We start from the raw sequence: 25,326 nt of genomic DNA, 5'->3' as shown, positions 1-25,326 counted from the left end.
GCAACACTTTTAGTGACTTTGGCACTGCAACATGTTCCATGTAAAAGTGCTTACCACTTGATAAGCAAGGAAATGTTGAGAAGCAATTCAGGAACTTTTATTGTACAATGTATGCGAAATAGCCCTTCAGCAACCATAGCATTTGAAGTCAACGAACCCTCACTGTGGTACTCTGCACAAATTATAGATCCCTTCCGTAAAGAGACATTTTCTCCAGAGTTTGAAAAGTGCTGCTTTATTTTTGCCTGCTTCAATAACTCTGGGGGCATATGTGCCCAGTTCAACGCATATGTTGCAGAACCTGTTGCAGAGAATCACAATCTTCAGGTGCACCAGTATTGGCATGGAAAGCTATGTCAGTGGCCAGAGTTCGCAAATTGAGTACTGGCTATTTTGGTATTGCCCGTCTCAAGTACCAATATTGAGAGAGCCTTTTCACAGATAAAAGTTTACAAGGGAAGGAAAGAACGAGCGTGCATGACCAAACATTCACAGAAGAAGTACTGTATGGTATACTACAATGAGTTTGATTTGTAAAAAAGTATTTGGGCCTCATATACACTATAAGTACACTGCCTATATACCCTGTGCTATCAGTGCATAAAGTAAGCAATTATAAAAGCAAAATGTTCCATAAACACTGGAAAAACACTGTTTCTGTTGTTCGTAATGGCGCGAAAATGTATAACCACCGTTATTTTAAACCCCACCTGGAATGTACCAAAAATAGAAACTGAAAATAGGAAAGCCTAATTATACATAATAGCAAGCCATTACTTATCTAGGTAGAACCCCTGTGGATATAAAAGAACCACATCTTCGCTGGGGAAACAGAGAAACTTCCATGCCGACACTAGACGCTGAGGTCCCGGCCTGCAGAAGCTCCAGCACGTAGTGGTCTGACATCCCTAGCTGGGTGTCTAACTCGAGGCCAAGATGGGGTCCTTCGTTCTCTCCCATCAGGTAATGGGTTGGCTCTTTCCTAGGGGATTCTTGGCTAAAAACCCAGATACATGTTAGGTACACTTCGACACGCTTAGATAGGGTTTGCATTGTAGGAGTACGCTTGATTACTGCCATGTATCGATATGCATCCATATATTTACTATTTTAGCACCATGGTAGAATTCAACCTTTTATTCACTCTGTCAGTGATTGTAATCTTTTATATCTGTTTCGGTCTAATGATTGTCGCAGAATTTTTTTTTATACTAGAATGACGGCAGTTCAATGAATGCTTATTGAAAACATCTCTATGATTTATTCTCTATATCTCTCTGAGACTAAGTGAGCACGACTGACTGAGCGAAAGGTACTGCACTGTTACCACGATCCCTGAAGGATCAAGGGTTGTCATGATCGATAGTTGCCAGATACTATTTGCTCCTTGGTAAAGTTAGGGGGGCTTATGGTGGCACTGTGAACTAGCTGGGTTAAAGGCTCACATATCCTTTGGGGGTGTCTAGAATCAGTCTGGACATCAATAACTTAGTTTATGTTGACTAAACACACAGACCCTATGCATTATTAGGGACTACACAACAATAGGAATCTAAAAGGAAACCATTAGTTAACAGAAAACAGAATTTATGGTTGTGGAAACATTTGAAAACCCTAACTAGTTCTGTTATCTACTATTTATACCTCGGAGAGAGAAGAGCAGTGGGTAAAAGCTACTCAGCCTTTACATTAATGAAATCTGCAAGGATAGACAAAAACTTACCTTGTTCTTGCTCTTTCAACTTCTTTTTTTCCAGCTTTTTTTCCTTCACACTTCGTAGATTGGCCTTACCGATACCACCAGCGTTGCGGATAGACTCAAGGAGGGAAGCTCGATCATTGGAAGGTTTTACAACTTCTTTGGGGGCCCCCTGCACTGGACCTAAAAGGCAAACAGAACAACATCAAGCAAATGTTAATGACACTACATCACATCATTTGGGTGGGAGGTGACTTTCAAGAGTTACAAGGCAAGTACCATTTGCTAAACTCTCTAATGGCAATAATACCAAACCCCACCCACCTTACCTTGCCCGAAGTCATCAATAACGTTTCCACAATAGAGAAACACAGTGCAACACTTTCTGATCACAATGCATCTCTCCCACCAAAGATTTTATCTCATTTCTACTTACCTTTTCATCATCAGCCCTCCTGCCTTACACTCACTTATCCCAAAAATAAATGTGGTAATTTCCCAAACACTTCTATTCATTACTCATCCTCAGTGTGGCAAAAGAATTACTATGAACTTATGCAAATACACTTTGGTTTCTAAATAATAACTGGTTTCTTTGGCTTGTTGTCTCATATTGACAGGTTGCCCCCATCCAACTGGCTGCTCTAATGTGTCACCAAGTTCATAAATATCCTACTGCTGTCCCTGTTCTGACTGACACAGATCGAAGCTTACCTCAAGGTCTAACCTTTCAGATCCTTCAGATGATGTTCCAATTTAAAAGGTGATAAATAAAAAGCATACAACTTTTTGATCCCATCTCTATCGACTAAATGCAAGAATGAGTAACAAAGTGGTGTATGGTGCTTTAATGTAATTTTTAGAGAGGAATACTTTTACAGTGTGCCTACTACTAGAAGAGAGACACTAAAAGACTGTTCGAGGAAAGACAAGGGGACAGCATCTCTACGCATCAGTTACATTAAAACAGACAGATTCTCAGTTTTCTGAGACAGGACAAGAAAATATCAAGATGGTTTCCTTGCAATGGATTGCCTACCTGTAGTTGAATCACCAGCTCCGTTCTGAGCATTACCGAGATTAAATTGTGGAGGCTGCGGAGGAGGAGGTGGTGGAGGAGCATATGGTGCAACAGATGCAGGAGGAGGAGGTGGTGGCGGTGGAGGAGGCGGTGGTGGTGGACTCACTCCTTCCTGAGCATCTATAAATGTAAATATAGACACAAAAATACATATACAAGTTGTAAATCAGTAGGGCATGCATATCAAATTCAACTTTTCAGGCTCCCCTATCCAATGACAGACTTTCTTAACATAATTAATGTTTTTCCTATAGACTGCTTCTTAGTCTGCATCCACATCCAGAATCTATCTCATGAATATTCCAAAGCAAAGAAAATCATAGCATCTCTAAAGCTCAAAATATTCATCTGGATACTGGCGGTTTGTCTAACTTTGCAAGAATTTTGCCTTCACACGTTCCGGAACCCATGCATATGATTGAAGATGGAATTCTTTAGTGTTTGGTATTTGAGCTCTACAAAGTCTGCAGCGGTTCAAAGTCCTCTTGAAAAACATTCAAGATGGCTTTTTAGGCACGACTGACAACTGCATAAAGATCCCCTGCAGACCATGAAAAGTTCAAGCAGTGGATGTTATTTTTCATGATGCTACTAGAAACATTCCAAAATCAGAAGGAGGCTAAACGTGCGCGCTTATGAACAACCGAGTTTTAAGTGATTATCTGAATTTAAGTAAGTCTGTACAGGAGCGAAAATCCAAGGGAAATGAGTCCCAGAGTCTGGAGGCCAAATATCCAAACCGTCGTCCACCTTGTCGCTTCCGGTTGCAGGCAGGAGTGCTAAGCAACTGGAGGTGCATTGAGCGGAGGTTGCGGGAAGGAGTGTACCTATTTAGAAGGGTATTAATAAATATAGGGCAGTGCAGTGATTTGAGAACCAGACATCTCGTCTTGAATTTTGTCCTTTGGTGTATCGGGAGTGACGCTTTTTTACCAGTGGTCTGGCCGATTGCCATCTGGGTTGTTGATGGATTAGCCTGGCCGCCTGATTCTGGACCATCTGAAGCCTCTTAACAAGAGAGAGAGGCAACCCTAAGTAGATTGAATTAGCATAGTCCTGGTGCGATAATACCAAAGCCAACGTCACCTGAACTGACGCCGCATGGGTAATCATGCGGCTGATTTTCCTGATCTTTCGTAGTTGAAGAAAGCATTTGGAGACCACTGAACCTACTTGTTTTTTTATGATAAGTCATTATCTATGATGACCCCAAGGCTCTTTACAGAAGTAGAGGGTACTGGTGAGGAACCTAGGTCCGTCGGCCAGTACTGTGGGCCTCAAAAGATCTTACTTTTTCCTGTCAGAAGTAATTCTGTCTTACTAGGGTTGAGCTTAGATGATTTTGATCCATCCATTGACGGATGAATAGCATGGTGGTCTGGAATACAGCCACTGACTTAGGTGAGTTGTCAATAGTGAAGGTAAGCTGAAGATCATCAGCATAATTGAAAGTTGTTATATTCATTTCCTTCAGTGTGCAGATCAAAGAAAGGAGGTATAAATTAAACAAATGGGGTGAGAGCGAGGAACCTTGTGGAACCCCACATGATATATATAACTTGGGGGCTGTGAATGAGGCCAGTCGTACAGATTCAGTACGATCTTTAAGAAAAGAACTGATCCATTTTAAAGCCAGTCCCTGGATGCCAGCCTGTCTGACACGGTCCACCGAAATAGTATGGTCGACCGTGTCAAACGCGGCATCTCCATCAGCGTCCCCCGAGCAAACATCCCGCTTAGTATTTGGGACATGAAAAAAATACAGATTGCTTAACTCGTCCGGTACACAGTTTAACAGCGGCCATTTTGGGGTGGGACAATTTTATAATAATTGTAACTCCACTTTCAGCAACAAAAGCTTAACTTAAAGTTAAGCAATTTTTTTTAACAATTGTAACTCCACTTTCAGCAACAAAAGCTTAACTTAAAGTAAGTTAAGCTTTTGTTGCTGAAAGTGGAGTTAAGCAATCTATGTTTTTTTTCATGTCCCAAATACTAAGCCAGACGTTTCTACACCTTCAACAACAAAATAGGACATAGGAGGGTAGAAATAAAACAAGTTGAATCAGGGGCTCGCATTTTGTATAAACAATTAAGTTCTAAAAATTGTGTGTTAAAAACCGGGAAGTAAAATATATGCTATTCGCCATGTTAAACATGGCCAAAAATGTTTACAAACTTAGAGGATAGCATTAACAATATAACAATTGTGAAGGGATTAATAGAACAATGAGATCAATGAACCCGGTGGTAGGCATAGAGTAAGGAGTACTTCTCCAAGATGGCCGCCATTTTTCGCAAGCAAAGTAAAGGCCAATCGTGTGCGAGCGGGCCAGACAAATGAAGGAAAATACGAGCCTCATATCTTATATCTCAAATATAAAGAAAGGACACCCAGATACCTGTATGATTGTAAATGGGAGCATAATATAAAAATAGGTTGCAACCAAGACTTGTAGTGTAATTGAATAAACAATAAAGACCGAAAACCCGTAAATTAAATATCGTGAATTTTCGATATTATTAAATACGGAAAATAGGCTTAAACCCCAGAAGAAAGAATTAGGAGACACATAATAACGAAGGGATCAAAAGAACCTTGAGAATAATGCGATTGGTGGCACACATAGATTAAGGAGTATCACTCCAAGATGGCCGACACTGTGAGGATGTTTTCCCAAGCAAGCAAAGGGAAGCCAGCAGATGACGAGCTTAAAGAGAACTCGTTATAGAATTAATTACCAATTAAGTAAAGTATAAGAAGAGGGGCAAACAGCCTTCAGAACATCAGATTGAAAAGGAACACGCTGCAGGACGGTCCACACCAGGGATTTCTCTACCAAGTAAGTAGTTCCAGCAGGAAAGAGAGTTAGATTAAAGGTTTCTTTCACTTTAAGCAAAAGGAAAATAGATTAAACTGACAGGAGGTTCCTTTTTTCCCCCTAGTTTAAGGCTCCCAGACCAGGACAGACAATTTATAAGAGGGAGAGTGATTAAATACCTTGGCCATCTTTTAAAGAAGGTAACTTGATGGAATAATCTAACAACAAGCAAGGATAAGTTTTAAAAAAAAGTTTTTTTAAGTAGGAGTGTGCACACAGAGGCAATAGCAATATGTTTCCTGTTTCCAATTTCCTAGAATTTGAGGTCAAAAAGACAAGAAGGAAAAGATTGTTTACAGACCCGTCCTGCGCCCAAGTCTTATCTTAAGTGGAAAGGGTAAGATAAGAAATGCAGAACTATAATATATAAAGAATAAGTTAATAAATAGTATAATTAGAGCATAATACATCTATAAAATGCTTCTTTTTTTAACAGTATTGACTCAATAAGATTGAAATGGACACATTGGATTATATGAGACTCTGAAGCCATTTGATAAAGGCAGGAGAATTTAATTATCCAGGTAGGCATAAGGAAAGAAAGAACTATATAAAGTTGCCCTTCTCCTATGAGTGACTTGTACTGCATATGCATATAGCCACAGAAGCAACAAGACATAAAAGAAGGAAAGGAGATAAAAATTATTTTCTTTTGTCTTAGTTTTTCTTCTAATTTATATGAACGAAGAACCCAAGCGAATATTCAAGAACCCAATTGAAGCAGTTTCTACTCCCAGTCTAATAAGGTATATCGAAACTAATAAGTTTTTATTTAAAATGGGATTGTTCTAGTAGTAACAACCAGGCCGTTACAAAAATCAGATAGTTTTGGGATTTTGTATTGTGTAGAAATACATTCTTTTTGAAAACACTGCAATATGTGAAGCATAATGAATGATATTATAATGTAACAATCCTTTTGGGTAATGTAGAAGAGAATCTTGTGGATGGGTTGGAGAACACTCTGTAACTTAGATGTCTGTATCAGGAAAAGACCCTGTGACTTAGAGCTTTAATGTGAATTTCATTGTATAGTAATATGAACAGTAGATGTTTTAATTTGAAAGTATAGTTATGAAGAAGGTGATGAGCTTCCTCTGAACACTGAAACGCCGCATCAACAGAACTTTTTTAACAATTTTGTATTTTATTGTAATTGATTTATTTTTATTATATGAAAATTGATATGTTTGTAATGATGTGTTATGAGCAATTAATTCATGCTTTTTAGCAAATAAAACAGATAACGAATAGACTTTAAATGTCCGGGTTTTTCCTGTTTTAATTGTTATTAATGTTGTTTTGAAATACAGAATAAATTCCTTTTTGGTAACCTACTTTAGACCGACTAAATACAAAATGGAATGGTAAATATCTCACATTAAGAACTGTAAGAGGCACTTAGCCTCATTTTGTACAAAAGCAGGGAAAGGGAGCTCTTTAATTTTTGGAGATTTCCTTCACACCTGAATGGGCCTTGTCTTCCAAGCACAATGCGGTCTTCACCTCCTGCCAGGAAGCTACACCAGAAAGGACAGAACTTGTTTTTGCTGGGGAAAGAGCTTCTGTGCACTAGAGAACAAACATTTACTGTATAAAAAGAGGGGCCCAGACTTTTAGATCACTTCTGGGAACCAAGAGGAACCTTGCCCAAGGAGAAGAGCTGGAGAAACTGAGGAGGAATACTGCCCCTGTGCTGTGTGCTGTTTGCTGTCTGGGGTTGGCCTGTAGAGGCTACTTTCTGTCAAGGAAAGGAGAAGGACTTTGCTGTGTGCTGTGTCCCCTGCTTTAGGAAGTTCTCCAAGGGCTTGAGTAGAGCTTACCTCCTGTTCTGTAGTCTCAGGGACACAAATACTTCACACCCTGTCCCCCCATACTCCTTTGCGGGGAGTTCTGACCTGCAGAGAGGTGCCTGCCAGTTTTCTGGACCTCTGGAGGTGGTTTTCGGAATGAAAACTGCAAAAACTGTGAAAATCGACGCATTGCCTGCTTCTGGCACATCTCAGTGGTGCAATAAAAATGTTCCTACGCATCGCTGCTGCTGAAGAATCTACGCAGCCACTGCTCACGGCTGAAGTTTCTGCAAGAGACGAATCCTGTGCACCGATCTCCGAGATCAGCGTACTGATTCTGAAGCAGGCCCGGTTGGAGAAGAACCGACACATTGTACCAGATCATCATGCATCACAACGAAACGTCAAGTCTGTTGCATCATTGAGGGACGCAATAAGAAACCGATGCATCACCTCCCCACGCAGAAAGAACCAGAGGCATCACCTCCTCTCCGGTAAGGAACTGATGCATCACCTCCCCTGCGCAGCAGTAAGGAACCAATGCATCATCTTCCCCCTGAGGAAGGAACCGACGCATCACCTTCCCTGTGTGTAAGGAACAGACTCATCACCTTCCCTGCGACTCTTTTTGCATGCATTTTTCGACGCATCCAAGGTACTTTGTGTACAAGTGTTGCATCTCAAATTTTCTTTCAACAGAACTATTTCTACCCTTTAAGAATCATATTTTTAGTACTGTATTGTGGATTTTTGTCGATTTGGTCATGTTTTGGTTTAGATAAAGATTACTTATTTTTCTAAACTGGTGTGGTGTCCATTTGTATAGTTTTCACTGTATTACTGTATGTGTTCACAAATGCTTTACACAATGCCTCTGCGATAAGCCTGTCTGCTCGTGCCAAGCTACCTTTGGGGTGAGCAGGGTTTCTTTTAGAAGTGTATCCCCCTTACACTGACTAGGAAGAAGGGTCCCTACTTGGACAAAGGTACCTACTTCTGCCAACTAGAGACCCCCATTTCTAACAACTCCCTTTTCCGAACACAAAATGACCTTAGACTGTTCCGTCGACAAGTCCATCGTCAATGGTAGTTTTGATGTCTCCTTCAACAGGGTTGCTATCAATGGCGGCCTCGTTGTCAATGATGCAGTTGTTGTCACTGCCGACTATGTGGTGGGCTTTTTGAATGTTGTTGCTCTAAGATAGCTGATGTACAGTTTTGAGGCCTAGGAAGTGATGTCTTAGTGCTGGTGTCTCTATTCTTCTTCCGATCACTAGAATGTTCATCATGAAAGGAACATATAGGAGAGTGGTCCTGTGAAAGGCCTCTCCATCTCAGCACAGAAAATGTAGTTTTAAACGTATTCTCCAAGCATCAGGTAGGGAGACGGTGGCAGTGTCTCCCAGACCCGCTGCTGTGCTTAAGAGTGTCTCTTACTAAGAACTGGTAATTACGGGGGCTGCGAGAAGCGCTTATACGAGCGGACTGATTTTAAAAAGTCTGTTGTATTTTAAACTGTATTACTGTGTTTTTATCTGGACAGACTCACGTGTTCCACCAAAAACTGTTTCTCTCCCTCTAATCGCCTGGGCTCGATCTTACCGCCTGCCCGCCTCGTTCCGACCCGGCAATAGTGCCGTTGTGCGGAGGGCGGACAGGCAAGAGCCAGGCAGGCAGCACTTCCGGTTCTCCCGGAGTTGAGGTTAGCGCTCTAGTGGCTACCTCACTCCGGGCTATTTAGGCCGACCTGACCCTCGGGCCAACGCGGTAGGGAGACGGTGGCAGTGTCTCCCAGACCCGCTGCTGTGCTTGAGAGTGTCTCTTACTAAGAACTGGTAATTACGGGGGCTGCGAGAAGCGCTTATACGAGCGGACTGATTTTAAAAAGTCTGTTGTATTTTAAACTGTATTACTGTGTTTTTATCTGGACAGACTCACGTGTTCCACCAAAAACTGTTTCTCTCCCTCTAATCGCCTGGGCTCGATCTTACCGCCTGCCCGCCTCGTTCCGACCCGGCAATAGTGCCGTTGTGCGGAGGGCGGACAGGCAAGAGCCAGGCAGGCAGCACTTCCGGTTCTCCCGGAGTTGAGGTTAGCGCTCTAGTGGCTACCTCACTCCGGGCTATTTAGGCCGACCTGACCCTCGGGCCAACGCGGTAGGGAGACGGTGGCAGTGTCTCCCAGACCCGCTGCTGTGCTTGAGAGTGTCTCTTACTAAGAACTGGTAATTACGGGGGCTGCGAGAAGCGCTTATACGAGCGGACTGATTTTAAAAAGTCTGTTGTATTTTAAACTGTATTACTGTGTTTTTATCTGGACAGACTCACGTGTTCCACCAAAAACTGTTTCTCTCCCTCTAATCGCCTGGGCTCGATCTTACCGCCTGCCCGCCTCGTTCCGACCCGGCAATAGTGCCGTTGTGCGGAGGGCGGACAGGCAAGAGCCAGGCAGGCAGCACTTCCGGTTCTCCCGGAGTTGAGGTTAGCGCTCTAGTGGCTACCTCACTCCGGGCTATTTAGGCCGACCTGACCCTCGGGCCAACGCGGTAGGGAGACGGTGGCAGTGTCTCCCTGACCCGCTGCTGTGCTTGAGAGTGTCTCTTACTAAGAACTGGTAATTACGGGGGCTGCGAGAAGCGCTTATACGAGCGGACTGATTTTAAAAAGTCTGTTGTATTTTAAACTGTATTACTGTGTTTTTATCTGGACAGACTCACGTGTTCCACCAAAAACTGTTTCTCTCCCTCTAATCGCCTGGGCTCGATCTTACCGCCTGCCCGCCTCGTTCCGACCCGGCAATAGTGCCGTTGTGCGGAGGGCGGACAGGCAAGAGCCAGGCAGGCAGCACTTCCGGTTCTCCCGGAGTTGAGGTTAGCGCTCTAGTGGCTACCTCACTCCGGGCTATTTAGCCACGCCCTTCCCATAAGCGCGCAGCGGTTGCGCGCAGGGGGCGCCTTCGAGCGCGCCTAAGAAGCGCCGAAGAAAAGCCAGTCTGCGCCCGTCCGCGACAGGACGGGGCGAGGGGCGATGGACTCTGTCCCTGCCCAACGAGCTCCGACCGGTAAGGGCACTCGGATAACTAGTTACTCGGCCCAAACGCTTTTGACCCTTAGACCATCACGGTCATGTAGCACTATAATTCCATGGCACCGTGTAGAGGGAGGCTTCTCCTGTCTGCAATGTCGGCGTCTATCTGGAAATAGTATACCCCCCCCGGTTCTTAAACCCCCACCTTCGGGCCTCAGGAGCTTCTTTCTCAATGTACGGTCATTACCCAAACACCAACATCAAGTTTGGGATTTAATTCACTCTATGCAGCCAGACATCTGCTTCTTAGCTGAAACATGGCTAAAACCACATACAGTTACTGCCATAGCCATGGGGATCCCTGCTGGGTATAAAATTAAACATCTAGACCGAGAAATAAAAACCGGAGGCGGTCTCGCTATTATACACAAAGACTGTATAAAAGTTACTATTAGTGAGCAACACATGCACCCTCAGCTAGAAATAATGATTTTTAAATTCACTCTTACCAATCATATAACCTGGAAAGGTGCTTTGGTATATCGACCTCCAGGACCCAATACGAATTTTGCTCTTAATCTACAAGAAATTTTAGCCCCTCATATTAAATCTAAAGAAGATTTTCTTCTTTTGGGAGATTTTAATACACACGTAGATCTACCCACACATTCTGATGCCACTGCCCTGATTACAGACCTTTCTAACTTAGGTCTGGAATTACAAAATCATGGACCCACCCACAAAGGAGGACATATGCTAGATTTACTCTTTTGTAATTGTGCAAAAGTAATCTGCTCCCCGGCAAAAGAAATAGCATGGACAGACCACTCCATGCTTGAATTTCTTTTAGTAACTCCTGTAAGAACTGTTAAGAGTGCTCCTCTTCCCCCCACTTGGCGACGACAGTGGCATAAAGTCACTGCCAATAAAATCCAGGAATTCTGGACAAATCCGGAAATTTCAGCAACTGATACCGCGGATATGGCCTTAACTAAGCTCAATGTCTCTATTAAGCAAGCTATTGACATTGTAGCCCCATTAAAAAAACACAAACAGTATCCTGTGCTTAAACAAGATAGCTGGTATACCAACGAATTGAGGGTAGCAAAGCAAAATTGCAGACTAGCTGAGAAAGCTTGGAGGAAAGGGAAGACCGAGAGCAGCAGAGTAGCTTTCTTAGATACTCAATCCAAGTATTATAAAAACATAAAGCAAGCCAGGAAACAACATCTAACGCAGCAGATAGCACAGGCAGGCAACTGCTCTAAGGAGCTTTTTAACATCCTGCAGAATTTTATTAAGCCGACTGCTTGTGATAGCTCTGAGGACTTCTCACAAGACCTATGTGATGAAGTCTCGGCATATTTTGAGGACAAAATAAACAACATCTATGAAAAAATAATAGCAGCCAATGACGCTATAAAAATTACTAACATAGGCCATCCCCATCCTCATATTCCGGTATCTAGCAACAAACCCACCCTTTCATCTTTCCCTCCAATCACCAACACAGAGCTCCTCTCTTTCTGCAGCCACATTAAATCTGGGTCGCCTAATGATCTTATTCCAACTAAAATGGTTGGCCCCATGATCTCTTTTTTGGGACCTCACATGCTGGATGTGATTAACATCTCCCTAACGAAAGGCCAGGTCCCTGCAGACTGGAAAAGGGCGGTGGTGAACCCGATTAGAAAAAAGCATCTTCCCCTAGGACGGACCTCTCCAACTTACGACCTATCTCCCTCCTACCCTACCTGGGCAAGGTTACAGAGAGGCACGTGAACACCTATCTTTCTCAACATCTTGAAGCGACGGATGGCCTGGACTATTCACAATCTGGTTTCAGGCCAAACCACAGCACAGAATCAGCCCTTCAGACAGTGACCAACAACATCAGAATGGCACTGGATGATGGCAGCTCTATGATTCTGGTGCTGTTGGACCTTTCCGCCGCTTTCGATACGGTGTCTCACACGGTGCTTCTTGACCGCCTAGGTGAGGTGGGTGTGGAGGGAGAGGCTCTGACATGGATGAAGAGCTTTTTGACTGGTCGTGTCCAAGAAGTTAGGCTGGGCTCCCACAAATCCACACTAAGGGAGCTCAATAAGGGAGTGCCACAAGGCTCATGCCTTAGTCCTACACTCTTCAATGTGTATGTGGCCCCCCTAGCCAACTTAGCTAGATCTTTCGGGTTCACCCCGGTGTCGTATGCCGACGACACCCAACTCCTTTTCCCTTTTAAAACTCTCACATCTGCAATTAAAAGATCTTTTGCAGATGGCATGAGAGCCATTGCAGACTGGATGTCAACTAACTGTCTGCAGTGTAATGTGGGGAAAACGGAGGTCATGTGTTTTGGACAAGCGGCAACATATTGGTCATCTGACTGGTGGCCCGTGGAGCTAGGTCCTGTCCCCACCCCCAAGAGTTCTGTTAGGAACCTGGGAGTGCTCTTTGATCAGCAACTTACTTTTAAGGGACATGTAAATCAGGTTGCTGGTACCTGCTTCCGGGCTATTGGGATGTTGAGACGAGTCTTCCCCTACATACCAGACCATCACAGAAAAACGCTAGTGCAGGCTCTGGTCATCAGCAGGGTGGATTACTGCAATGGGTTGCTCCTCGGAGCTAACGAGGAGCAACTCAGTAAATTGCAAGTAATCCAAAACACAGCAGCAAGGATTGTCCTGAATGTTCCAGCAAGGACTCCTTCCAGTCCCCTGCTGATGAGACTCCACTGGCTTCCAGTGAGGAAGCGAGTCCAATTCAAAACTCTATGCACTATTCATAAGAGTATGATAGGGGAGGGCCCTAAATACATGACCAACATCTTTCAGTCTTACATCCCTGGGCGATTTCTGCGCTCCAGTCATCAGCAGCTCTTGCAGATACCAAGAGTAAAAAAAGCCAGACAAGGCGGCCGAGCATTAGCTTATGCCGGACCAGCACTCTGGAATTCTCTGCCCCCAGAACTCAGATCAATTTCCAGTCATCTGAGTTTTCGGAAAACTTTAAAAACATATTTGTATCCTGATAAATAATTGCCTCCCAGCTCCTGCACCCCTCTATTGGACACACTCTCGGAATTAGTACACTCTCGTGTTGCAGCAATAGCGCGGAGATACCCCTTCGGGGGTCTAGTCTGGCGCTCTATAAGAATATAAAATAAATAAATAAATCAGTAGAAAAAGGATCCTCCAGGATATTTTAACAGTGCTACATGGAAGTGAAGTAAATAATATACATTGTTAGACTATTCACTGCACATAGTTCTAAGGTAGGGGAGATGGTAGTCTGCATGCTTTCTGACATAATCTCATGCACCATATTAGAAAATGTGCCCCAAGCCTCCACAGCACCCTCACTGTGGGGGCCTAGTGAGGGTGCTTTACCAAGAGTTCATCTTCTAGACAGGCCGTGGAGGCAACACGGCCTAAGCCTCTGAGGCTGTGTCCATAATCAGGCTAACTCCTACCAAATCACTTAATTTGATAGCGGTTAGCCTTATTAGAGAGAGTGTGATAGAGGAGTTTAGTAAAAGCGGTGAAGAAGGGAAGGGTATAGATTTCAGAAGAGCCACAAAACTGGGTGGGGGATAGCAACAATACAACAGCGTCCCAGGCAATGCGACAATCATATAGATACTACGGCAGATATGTCAAGTTTTCTGTTGGGGGGTTGGGTAGTGAGTACTAGGGACGGTGGTAAGCAGCTCTGCATGACCTATCATGCCTAGGCATCAGTCTTCATAGATTATGTTCTGAACAGCTACTGCCTTCTTCACCCTTCTCATAACACAACTATCTCCTTGCTCCTCCAATTTCTCATCCAACATTTCAGGCTACATCAAGGCACCTTAACCACCCCTAAATTATTCCATTCATTAGCTTCACTCAATTGTACTTTTGTAATTTATAAGCCACCTCAGAACAATGGTACAAAGATCTATAAAGTGAATCATTATGCTGTGTAAAAATAATTGGGTTAATTACACACAGTCCTTGATTAAAAATAATAGCATACTGAGTACATGCAGTACACAGCTCAGCTAACTACAACTCTCAATTTGAATGCAGTTTTAAAATAAAGATTCTCCAACTCAAACATAGTCTTTTTACTCTTATGTAATCGCAATATATTTAAGTTACAACCGCACCCTCATAGATCCTTTTGTAGGGAATTATGTAAAAGAGTTACTGGACTTTGACAAATGCTCATGGTGAAAAACACAGGTCCTCAATTTTAAAGGATATATTATAGAGCCTACCAGCAACAGAATTCCTTTGAAAACATTCCATATACCTGAGAACATATTGCCCCTATTTAACCTTCACACCCGAGTTTGATGTCTCTGTTATTAGGAATTTACATACCAATACCTGGTTAGCGCAACTCTGCTAGAGGAATGAAAAATTTGTTTAAGCATCCACAAAGAAGCCTTATATTGATTTACTTCCAAAATTCTAACAAACACTGATAAAGTGTTCTATTTTTTTTTACCTTACTATAGAACCAGACAGTTAGTTAAATAACAAATTATATGATACATGACATGAAGGTAAAAATGCCACAACTATTTGTAGGAGTGAAGACAATTACTACTTCAGCTTGAAAAGAGGGTTTTCCTAACACAAGTAATGTTGAGTTGACCTAAGTACCAAGCATTGCTCAAAATCTTCAAACTGGTCCACAGTTATCTCTTAACTGAGCTCCCCTTCATAAAAAGTACCTGATCTGAAACTCTCCACAGATTCAGTGTTGAAAGTAGGCAGCTCAGGAATAGCAGCGATAGGTGCAGAGGGAGCAAAGCCAGGCCCTAGGTCTGCACTGTACATGAGATCATCGGCAATGCCAGGTAGGTCCGGGAGGTAGGAAGGGACATCAATTTCTGGGACCTGCCCAAGGTCAGGCACGTAGAAGTAATTCTCTGCTGTCTGAGTAGATATGAGAAGTTGAAAGAAGAGAAAAACATTAGTTCAGGCACCTGGCATTAAGGAGTTCTGTAATAAACAGGCACCAAGAAAAAAACTGATAAATTCATCATAGCCCACATGTACAGAAAATGTTTGTCAGAGAGCTGTATGACAGAGCATGGGGAGCTGGATCTGCACGGCACCTATAAGAGGGTTCCATTTTACAATACCAGCTTTAATTCTTGTAAACACTTCATTTTGAACATAGTATTTAGCTGTGTGCATTATTAGGTTTACAGAAAAGCACTGGTTTGACGCAGATTTAATGAGTGTTAATGTTGTTTGTTGCAGTGCACAGAGTTTCTAGCCCGCAGCACCTCAACGAATCATAGACTGCTCCATCTAGTTACCATTTGAAACTAGTGTTAAAAGTAGCCCTTGGTCCCCAGATGAGAGATTAGGTTACAAAGGCCTGTGACACCATAGGCAAAAAAAAAAAAAACATTTTGACAAAACTGAGGCTAGTAATTTCAGAATGACCATGATATGTTGTGTTATATATTACAGTATATGTTACATGGATTTGTATAGCGTGCTTTTTGCTCGCTGGGTACCCAGGTGCTGGAGTAGATGAGTAGGCTGATCGGGCTCCTAATTTAACAGCCAGGTCTTCAGTTTCTTGCAGAACTCGAATAGAGATGGGGAGGTATGATGTAGTGTGGAAGATAGTTTCAGGATATCGAGGCCATGTAGGAGAAGGAGCATCCTCCTGAGTTGCTTCTGCGGATGTGGGGTATTTGCACAAGATCAAGTGGGGCTGAGCGAAGTTGCCTGGTGGGTTGGTGGAAGTCGAGGAGGTGGTTGAAGTAGGCAGGTCGGATGTTGGGGAGGGCTTTGTATGGCTAGGTGAGCAGTTTGAATTGGTATCCCTTCTGGATTGGAAGACAGTGTAGTTCTCTGAAGTGAGGCATGATGGGTGTGCTATGTGGGATGTTGAGGATGAGACTGGCGGCGGAGTTCTGGGTGATATGGAGTCTTTGTATTAGTTGATTTGCAATGCCGGTGTAGAATGTATTGCCGTAGTAGAGTCTGTTGATGAGGTATCAGTGGAAAGCCACTGAAATATTTTGCACAGCATACGTAGGATGAAGAGGCAGGACGAGGCAACAGCATTTAATTGTTTGGCCATCGCGAGTCTGTCGTCCTAGTTGATGCTAAGGTTTTAGCATGAACTGTGGGTGTGGGTCCCACATCGGTTGGTCACTAGGAGGAGTCCCGTGGAGAGCTCTTGTTCCCAAAGACCAGGACTTCGGTTTTATCCATGTTAAGATTTAGGCAGTTCTGTTTCATGCAGTTTGCTCGGTTCCTGGGTTCGGAAGTGTAGGGAAAGAGCCTAACTCGCTGGGTCCTGTCAGAGCGAAAAGACACCAGCCATGGGTTTTGTTCAGGAGAGATATGATTTCCGAATATTTCCAGTTGTCTGGGAAGGTTCCACTTTGGATGGCGGTGTTGATGATGGTGGTAGTCGGTGGGACCTGATCAGAGTTCCACCTAGATTTGGTGGGGGCAAGGGTCAGTTAGGGCCCTGGAGTGGACGGTTCTCATTATTGCAGTGGTGCCTTGTAGAGAGAGGGGTTTCCAGTTTGTGTTTTGGTGGTCTGATTTGGTGGAGGTGGCCAGTTGGTGGAGGTCTTGTGTCTTGCGTTGGGGGTTGAAGTTGCTGTAGATCTTTAGGATTTTGTTGTGAAAGAAATTGGAGAGGTTGTGGCAGATGTCTTGTCAAGAAGTGATGGAGTTGGTGGCGGCGGCGGATTGGAGAATTCTTTGACAATGTTGTAAATCTCTTTGCAGGATTTGGAGATATTTTTAATTCTGAGAGCTAGGGCTGTTTTTCTTGCCTCCTTGAGTTGGGTGTGGTATTTCCTGAACGTGGACTTGTGTTTCTTGCAGTGCAGTCCTGGCTGGTTCTCCATTTTCTCTCCAGCTGTTTGCAGTCGTGTTTAAAGTTTCTAGGGTATTTGGTGTACCAGATGGGTTGTGTGTTGGTTCTTGAATATCTGACATACTGCTGGTGACTAGGGTGTCTGCACCAGTAGTGATACAGTTGTGTAAGGCTTTGATGACGGCATGCAGGTCACCGATGAGGTTTAATAGGTGGGCATTGAGGGTGTTCGGCCAGTCTGTGTCCTTTATTTTTTTCCAGCTATGCCTGAGGTTGTTAGTAGTCTTCGCTGTGAGGTGTGTCAATTAAGAAATAGATGATGGCGTGGTCAAGTGAGAGGAGTGAGGTGGCTGAACTTGACCTTGCTGGTGGTGGTGAAGTTGGGGTCGAGGGTGTGTCCTCCATTGTGGGAAGGGCCTTGGACAATCTGGGCGAGTTCAAAATCTCAAGCTCTCAAGAAGGCCAGTGGAGTTGGGATCTTTTCGGTCATAGAATGGAAGTTGAGTTTGCAGAATAAGATGGACTCATTCGAGCTGTTGGCAACAGGGGTGATGAAGTCTGTGAGAAGACTGCTGAAGGTGGAGAGTGGATTGGGGGGAGGGGGTTAAACTATGGTGTTTTTGACGGTGGTGTGTTTGCCAGTTTGTAGTTGGAAGTGCATATGTTGAAGGTTAAGTTCTCGTCAGTGGAGGTGGTGCAGGTGATGGAGTTGTGGGTGATGGTGAGTCCTCCTTCCGGCTTGTTCGGACTGTCCTGGTGAGAGATCTTGTAGCCCAGTAAATGGCTGTGGTGATGGTGGGTGCAGATATGGGGTTTAGCCAGTTCTCTGTCAGGAAGAGGGTGTCCGAGGAGTACGTATCGATGGTGTCCCAGATCTCCGATCTGCAAGATCTGATGTTGACAAACATGCATGCCAGACAGGACGAAGCATGTGTGGCGCATGGGAGGAGTATGTTGGTACAGGTGAAATGGCGGCAAGTACATGAGATAGGTCATATGTGGAGCGAGATGCGGCACAGAAGCTGCTGTTGTTGCAGCATCTAGTGTTGAGCGCATGCAGAAGGGTGGCGGTGTAGCGGCAGTGTTCAGTCAGACCAGGGTCTGTGGTGCTTGGCATGGACCAGGCATAGACAGGCGCAGAGGGGCTTGCCTTTGGCACGGTAGCGTAGCGGCGACCATTAATTAGGTCCTTGAAGGTGGGACTGGGGGCAGAGTTAGGGAAGAGAGGGGCACAGGAGGCCAGAGAAAGCATGTGAGAGATGCAGATAAGAAGCAGGTGTGGTGGAAAAGCGTGACGGGGAGGCAGGCCGCAGGAAAACGCAAATGGAATCATCGGAGAACGGTCACAAAGGAAAAGTGGGCACAATGAAAATGGGCAAAAAGAGGCACAAATAGGGAGGGTTGAACAGGACTGAAACAGGCACAAGGAGAAATTGCCTTTTGTTGCAAGTTTCAGCAGGGCCCATGCGCATAAGCTTCAATTTTACAAGTTCACGTCTAAACTTGACATCTTTTTGGATAGTGACTTTTAACATACTTTGGACGTACATGTTAACATACTTAGAAAGTGTTCTGCTTGCAACACGTGTTTCTTCGTAAAAAACAATTTACTTACCTGTGCACTGCGGTTCTTTCATAGATTCACACACTTAAATCTTACCCATCGTCATGGTGGGAGTACCATGATAATAGCAATAGAAAAGCAATGCTAATAGATGGGCCTATGAAAACCCCTTGAAAACAATAGAAATTGTTAACCTATTGACCTTGTATTAAAGCATCCAAACTTCAGCCAATCAGAGCAGAGATCAAGAAGCACTCTTCCTCTACAGAGTCATAATGCCTCAGATTTCGAGCACAAGTGTAATACCCAGAGGATAAGAGGTGAAATAATGGTGAACCTGAACGGGGAGGAGGGAGGGTTGCAAGTGAATCTATGAAAGATATCAATACTGGAGAAACACAGTGTACAGGTAACTTGCTTTTTCCCCAGTATGATTATTTCATAGATTCACATGCTTGAATCAGAGTAGCGACCAGTATCAAACATGTTTCGGAAGTTGGTTAACCTTAAATATGATATACTGATGAAATAATGTTTTCCCTAAGTACCAATATATATCAAACGCATAACGGCAACTCTTAAAAATATATCATTTGAACATCTGCAGAACTTCTAATCATATAGTTGCAGAGTTTTATATAGCGCTGGCTAGACCCGGAGGTATATGACAACCTAGATGTTTCACTAAGAGAGAATTTCACTAAGAGAGACAGAGAGCGGGAAAAGAAATAGGAAAATGAACCCTGTTATCAAAGCCTTAAACTTGCATACCTTATGAAAACAGGCGTGGTAATGCAGATTTTCCAACTGCCAAATCAGCTTGGTGCCACAAGTTTAATTTAAGCAGTAGTGGTTCATATAATTATGGGCATTAACCCATGTGGCTGCCCTGTAGATGTCATTGAGTGAAACCCCTGAAAACAGGGCAGAAGAAGCTGCCACTTTTCTTGTTAATTGCGCCTTCATTTTCGTGGAAAGTGGCCTTCCTACTTTTTCATGGCACAATGCGATGACTGCAGCAACCCAACATCCAATACTGGCCATAGAGAGGGCTTGTTCTTTTCTGGGTAAGGCATAGGAGAATAAAAGTTGATTGAACAATTTAGTTCTATCCAGGTAGAACTTGAGAAATCTTTTAATGTCCAAACAATGAAGATTGTTTTCCACAGGCAAGTATGCATTGGCAAGATAATAAGCTCATTGAGATGAAAAGTGATTGACACCCTTAGAATGGACTTGGGTTAGTTCTCAGAATTACCCTCTGCCCTAGAAACTGAAGATATGGTTCTTGGATTGTCATAGCCGGAATTTCACATATTCTCCTTGCGTAACAGAAAGCCAACTTTCCAGGAAAGAGAAGTTAATTCGGCCTAGTGAATCGGCTCAAAAGGAGGCTTCATTACTTGTGATAAGACTGTATTGAGTTTCAAGAGCGCCCGAGGAGGCTTAACCGGCGGAAAGGCCAGGATCAGTCTATTCATAAACACTTTAGTGAATATGTTTGACCACAGAGAGCGCTTTCCTTTCCATCATCTGAATCTATCTGAAGATTGCCACTAGGGCAACTTTCACAGAAGCATGAGACAAACCTGACTTTGTTAGATGCAACAAGCAAGGAAGAATTTGTTCAAGTGTTGAAGACTTAGGATGCACCCAGTGAGAAGTATACCAAAGACCAAACATTTTCCAGTTTCCATTGCAACATTTATTTGTAGATTCCGCTTGGGCTTGTTGCAGAATCATTCTGCAATCTTCACACTGATTTAGTGACTTGAATTCAATGTCGTGAGGATCCAGTCAGTCAAATTTAGGGATCTGATCTGCGGATGCGGAACTAGACCCTTGTTCAATGAAAGGAGATCCTCCGCTGGTTGGAATGTGAGAGAACTGTCTGATAAGCAAAGACGGTTGGTGTACCAGTAACTGTCTTGGGCAAGCCAGAGCTATTAGAATTAGACAGCACAGTTCTAGCTTCATCTTCCTGATGACCCTGGGGATGAGGGGAAAAGGCAGGAAGGCATGAGCAAACATCGTCCCCATCCAGACCCGATTGAAAGCATTCCCGCTGGATCTTAGTATAGGATATCTGCTGGCAAATATATTGCATTTTTGGGTAGCTGGGTAGAAAAAAGATCTAAGATGGGTTTTTCCCATCGCCGGAACACTTAGGTCATATTATATTGATGCCGCTCCCACTTGCGACATTGTTTGTCAGTTAGGTTTAGGGTGTCAGCCCATTCGTTGAGTTCTCCTGGGACATGCTTTACCTTTAAGGTGATGTTGATGAGCACCCATTCCCAGATCTGTTGTGCTTGAGCTGAGAGAACCTTTGGTCTTGTGCCCCCTTGCATGGACAGGAAGAACATGGTGGTGGCATTGTCCTTTCGCACCAACACAGAGAAATTGCCTAACCTGGGTTTGAAAGCCTGAAGATCGCATTCAGCTCCAAGAGCTTGATGTGGGAGGCAGCTTCCTGCAATGCCCACTTGCTGTGGATCTCCAGATCTTGTAAATGATCTACACATCTTTCGAAAAAAGCATCTGTCGTCGTCACTATGTTAGGCCTTACCGGGATAAATGAGAGGCCCAGGAAAATATTTTGTATGTCCACCCACCAGGATATTGCCACCTTCATCAGATGAGTTCTTGACATTGAATCCTCGAAAGACCCTTGATTTTGCACCCACTACTTGTCCAGCTTTTCCTGCAGTCGATGCATTCAGAAATGGCAATTTGGTATTAACGAGATGCAGGAAGACATCATCCCCAACATCAATTTGTACCTTTGTACTGAAGTGTACTTTATTGTTGACAGTAGTGTTGTGGTCTTGAGCCGTTGAATTCTCTCACGTAGGAAAGGCTTTTGCGGTCCTTGTGTCTATAACCACTCCTAGTAGGACTGCCGTAGTGGAAGGAGTTAGCGAGGACTTCTCTTTGTTCAATTGAAGCCTAGAGACTGAAACAGTTTTAGAAAGGCTGAGAGAAAGGTGGGTCCCTTTAAAAGCCAGTTCTACAGGTAGGGGAATACGTGGTGGCATGATCTTCTCATAAAAGCCGCCATCGGAGCCATGCATTTAGTGAAGACTCTTGGGGAGGAGTGAAAGCCAAAAGGAAGCACCTTGAACTGATAATAGCACCCTGCTACCTCAAAGCAAAGTAATTTACGATGTTTGGGGTAGATGGAAATGCGAAAATATGCATCAAGCAGATCTAGGGATGTCATGAAATCTCCTGGATCCACTCGAATAATTTCCTGCAAAGAAAGCATTCGGAAGGATTGCTTCTTGATGAACTTGTTCAGAAGCCTTAAATCGATCACCTATCGCCATTTGCCTGCTTTCTACCAGAGAAGGAAAAAAATTAGAATAGAAGCCTTTGTTGCGCTGATCTGGCAGGACTTCTATTGCATCCTTGGAGAGAAGCACACTGATCTCCTGCTTCAGCGGAAAATAGGGGTCGGTGAGATGTTTTGCATGGTGGATAATTTAGAGGTTTTTGAACAAATTCCAGGGTGTGACTGTGCTGGATTACGTCTAACACCCATTTGTTGCAAGAAATGTTTTTCACCTTTTAGAGGATGTGTGTACTCTTTCGTAGCTGTCAGAGTCTGCCTGAGCCTTTTCTCTTCTCTGGTGCTGGAGAAGTTGTCTGGCCTTCCTGTCGTTTATAGTGTTTGCAGAAAAAGTACGGCAGTTGGGACTTGTGTTGGGAACACAGTCCGTAACTCTTTGTGGGGATCTTCTGAACAATAGCCTGTATTTCCCTCAAGATTTACAAGGTCTAAAAAGCCTTTTTCTGGACCTCTCAGACATGTCCAAAATTTTGAGAAGTAATCTCTCACAGTGTACCTCAGAAGTAGCTGGAGGTACAATAAGTCACCAAGTATCTGACAGGTCAAAAGGTCAAAGCTGACTGAGCAGAGCTCAGGGAGACTCCCTATCACGCGACATGGAGTAAGAATTCGGATGTATGGTAGCTCTGCTTCTGAGTCTCTGCTCTGACTGGCTGAAGTTTGGATGCTTTAAAACAAGGTCACTAGGTTAACAATTTGTATTGTTTTCAATGGGTCTTCTAACGGTTATCTATTAGCATTGCTTTTCTATTGATGTTACAGTGAAACTCCCACCATCATGACGTGGAAGATTCAAGCATGTTAATTTATGAAAGATATCATACTTGAGAAGCAGTTTTATCAAAACACTGTACATCATGTTTAAGAATAACGTACACTGAGCACACTGCTCTTATATTTTGTTGTCCGATTGGAGAACACTCCGATTCGGTAAGACAAATAATAATAATGGCAAAGGGCCTCAGACATATTGCTAACTGAACCAGTTTTGATTATATAAACTGCTTCTAGGCTTCGGTTTGTCAGAGGAGCACTTCAATGGATTATCATAGGCTTTCGCCTTTGACTGACTGCCAGCCCTGCTGACTTCCATTACTATCCGAAAATAAACAGCGGCCTGTACCACACCAGACTGGCTTTCTGATATATCACATATACAGGTAAATGGTGATTTAAGCTGCTCCAAGAGACCCTAGACAATGCACTTAAGCTCTCCAGTGTACAGTCAGTGTTAGACAGGGTTAATATGATATATATTCATATAATCAGTGCAACATTATAATGGTTGAATTATTCATCTTCTTCATCATTCTTGTAATGGCCGTAAACATGCTTTGTGTTCTTCTACTGATAATTGCAGCTCATGTAGTTTACACAAGATTTCAAATGCTTCAACAAATGTTTAAAAATGTCAATTTGTGCATTTATTTTGACTCCCTTTGGGTATGCATGCCTAAGGTAACCACAAAAGGGAAGATCTGTTTCCATGATTTCCTTGGGGGGGGGGCTCAGAGTGGTCAGGTTCTATGGTTGCAGACACTATCCAGTACCCTGTGAGGTTTAAGGGTCCAGATGGCGCACTGTGAGATAGCCAGGGCTTAATTACCATTAAACACAAACTAAAAACAAACACTTATCTTGGAACAGCCGGCCACTGCCTCCCCTGCGCCCTCTTACTTCTTCCGTTCTCCAGTCCGTCCGGCAGCAGGAAGCCCCCGGCACACAGGCTCCCCTGAGTCAATCATAATGCTGCAATGCAGCATTGTGATTTGTCCGAGCGCTGTAGTTCGACACTCAGATGGGAAAAGGGAGCCTGTGCATGTTCCTCATCAAGGCTGTGTGATGCAGTCTGATGGGGATCATGCAAAGTGTGCATGAACTGTTTGGTCAGCCCAAGAGGGTCGACAAAACAGTTCATACGCCATTTGGGAGTGCAAACCACTACTCCCCTGCTTTGGCCAGCCCCGCCTCATACTGCACACAGGCCTCTAACTGCATGCAATAGGAAAAATAAAATGGGAATAACGATATATTATTGTCATTTTATTGTCCCTTTTTGCGCAGTGGGGCAACGCTCCACCATCTTAGCGGAGGAGCCACTACTGTCCTCAGTACGTCAGTTCTCGGCTTCAGTTCCTTGTGCCCTCTCATATGATATATCACATATACAGGTAAATGGTGATTTAAGCTGCTCCAAGAGACCCTAGACAATGCACTTAAGCTCTCCAGTGTACAGTCAGTGTTAGACAGGGTTAATATGATATATATTCATATAATCACTGCAACATTATAATGGTTGAATTATTCATCTTCTTCATCATTCTTGTAATGGCCGTAAACATGCTTTGTGTTCTTCTACTGATAATTGCAGCTCATGTAGTTTACACAAGATTTCAAATGCTTCAACAAATGTTTAAAAATGTCAATTTGTGCATTTATTTTGACTCCCTTTGGGTATGCATGCCTAAGGTAACCACAAAAGGGAAGATCTGTTTCCATGATTTCCTTGGGGGGGGCTCAGAGTGGTCAGGTTCTATGGTTGCAGACACTATCCAGTACCCTGTGAGGTTTAAGGGTCCAGATGGCGCACTGTGAGATAGCCAGGGCTTAATTACCAAAAAACACAAACTAAAAACAAACACTTATCTTGGAACAGCCGGCCACTGCCTCCCCTGCGCCCTCTTACTTCTTCCTTTCTCCAGTCCGTCCGGCAGCAGGAAGCCCCCGGCACACAGGCTCCCCTGAGTCAATCATAATGCTGCAATGCAGCATTGTGATTTGTCCGAGCGCTGTAGTTCGACACTCAGATGGGAAAAGGGAGCCTGTGCATGTTCCTCATCAAGGCTGTGTGATGCAGTCTGATGGGGATCATGCAAAGTGTGCATTAACTGTTTGGTCAGCCCAAGAGGGTCGACAAAACAGTTCATACGCCATTTGGGAGTGCAAACCACTACTCCCCTGCTTTGGCCAGCCCCGCCTCATACTGCACACAGGCCTCTAACTGCATGCAATAGGAAAAATAAAATGGGAATAACGATATATTATTGTCATTTTATTGTCCCTTTTTGCGCAGT

At 43.7% G+C, this 25,326-nt stretch overlaps 1 protein-coding gene across 1 annotated transcript in view; it reads right to left on the bottom strand.

The window, feature by feature from the left end:
- WASHC1 (WASH complex subunit 1) overlaps positions 1–25,326 on the bottom strand; it is a 502,888-nt gene that overhangs the window by 74,046 nt on the left and 403,516 nt on the right. The window contains exons 7-9 of the mRNA XM_078673724.1: positions 15,211–15,415; positions 2,739–2,900; positions 1,724–1,882 (exon numbers count right to left, since the gene is read on the bottom strand). Coding sequence (XP_078529850.1) covers positions 1,724–1,882; positions 2,739–2,900; positions 15,211–15,415 — 526 coding nt within the window. The remainder of the gene's footprint in view (positions 1–1,723; positions 1,883–2,738; positions 2,901–15,210; positions 15,416–25,326) is intronic.

Source organism: Lissotriton helveticus, chromosome 1_1 (genome assembly GCF_964261635.1).
Source record: "Lissotriton helveticus chromosome 1_1, aLisHel1.1, whole genome shotgun sequence".
NCBI classification, from domain to species: Eukaryota; Metazoa; Chordata; class Amphibia; order Caudata; family Salamandridae; genus Lissotriton; species Lissotriton helveticus.
The sequence above is the reverse complement of the archived record's forward strand: the minus strand, read 5'-3'. Positions and strand labels throughout refer to the sequence as shown.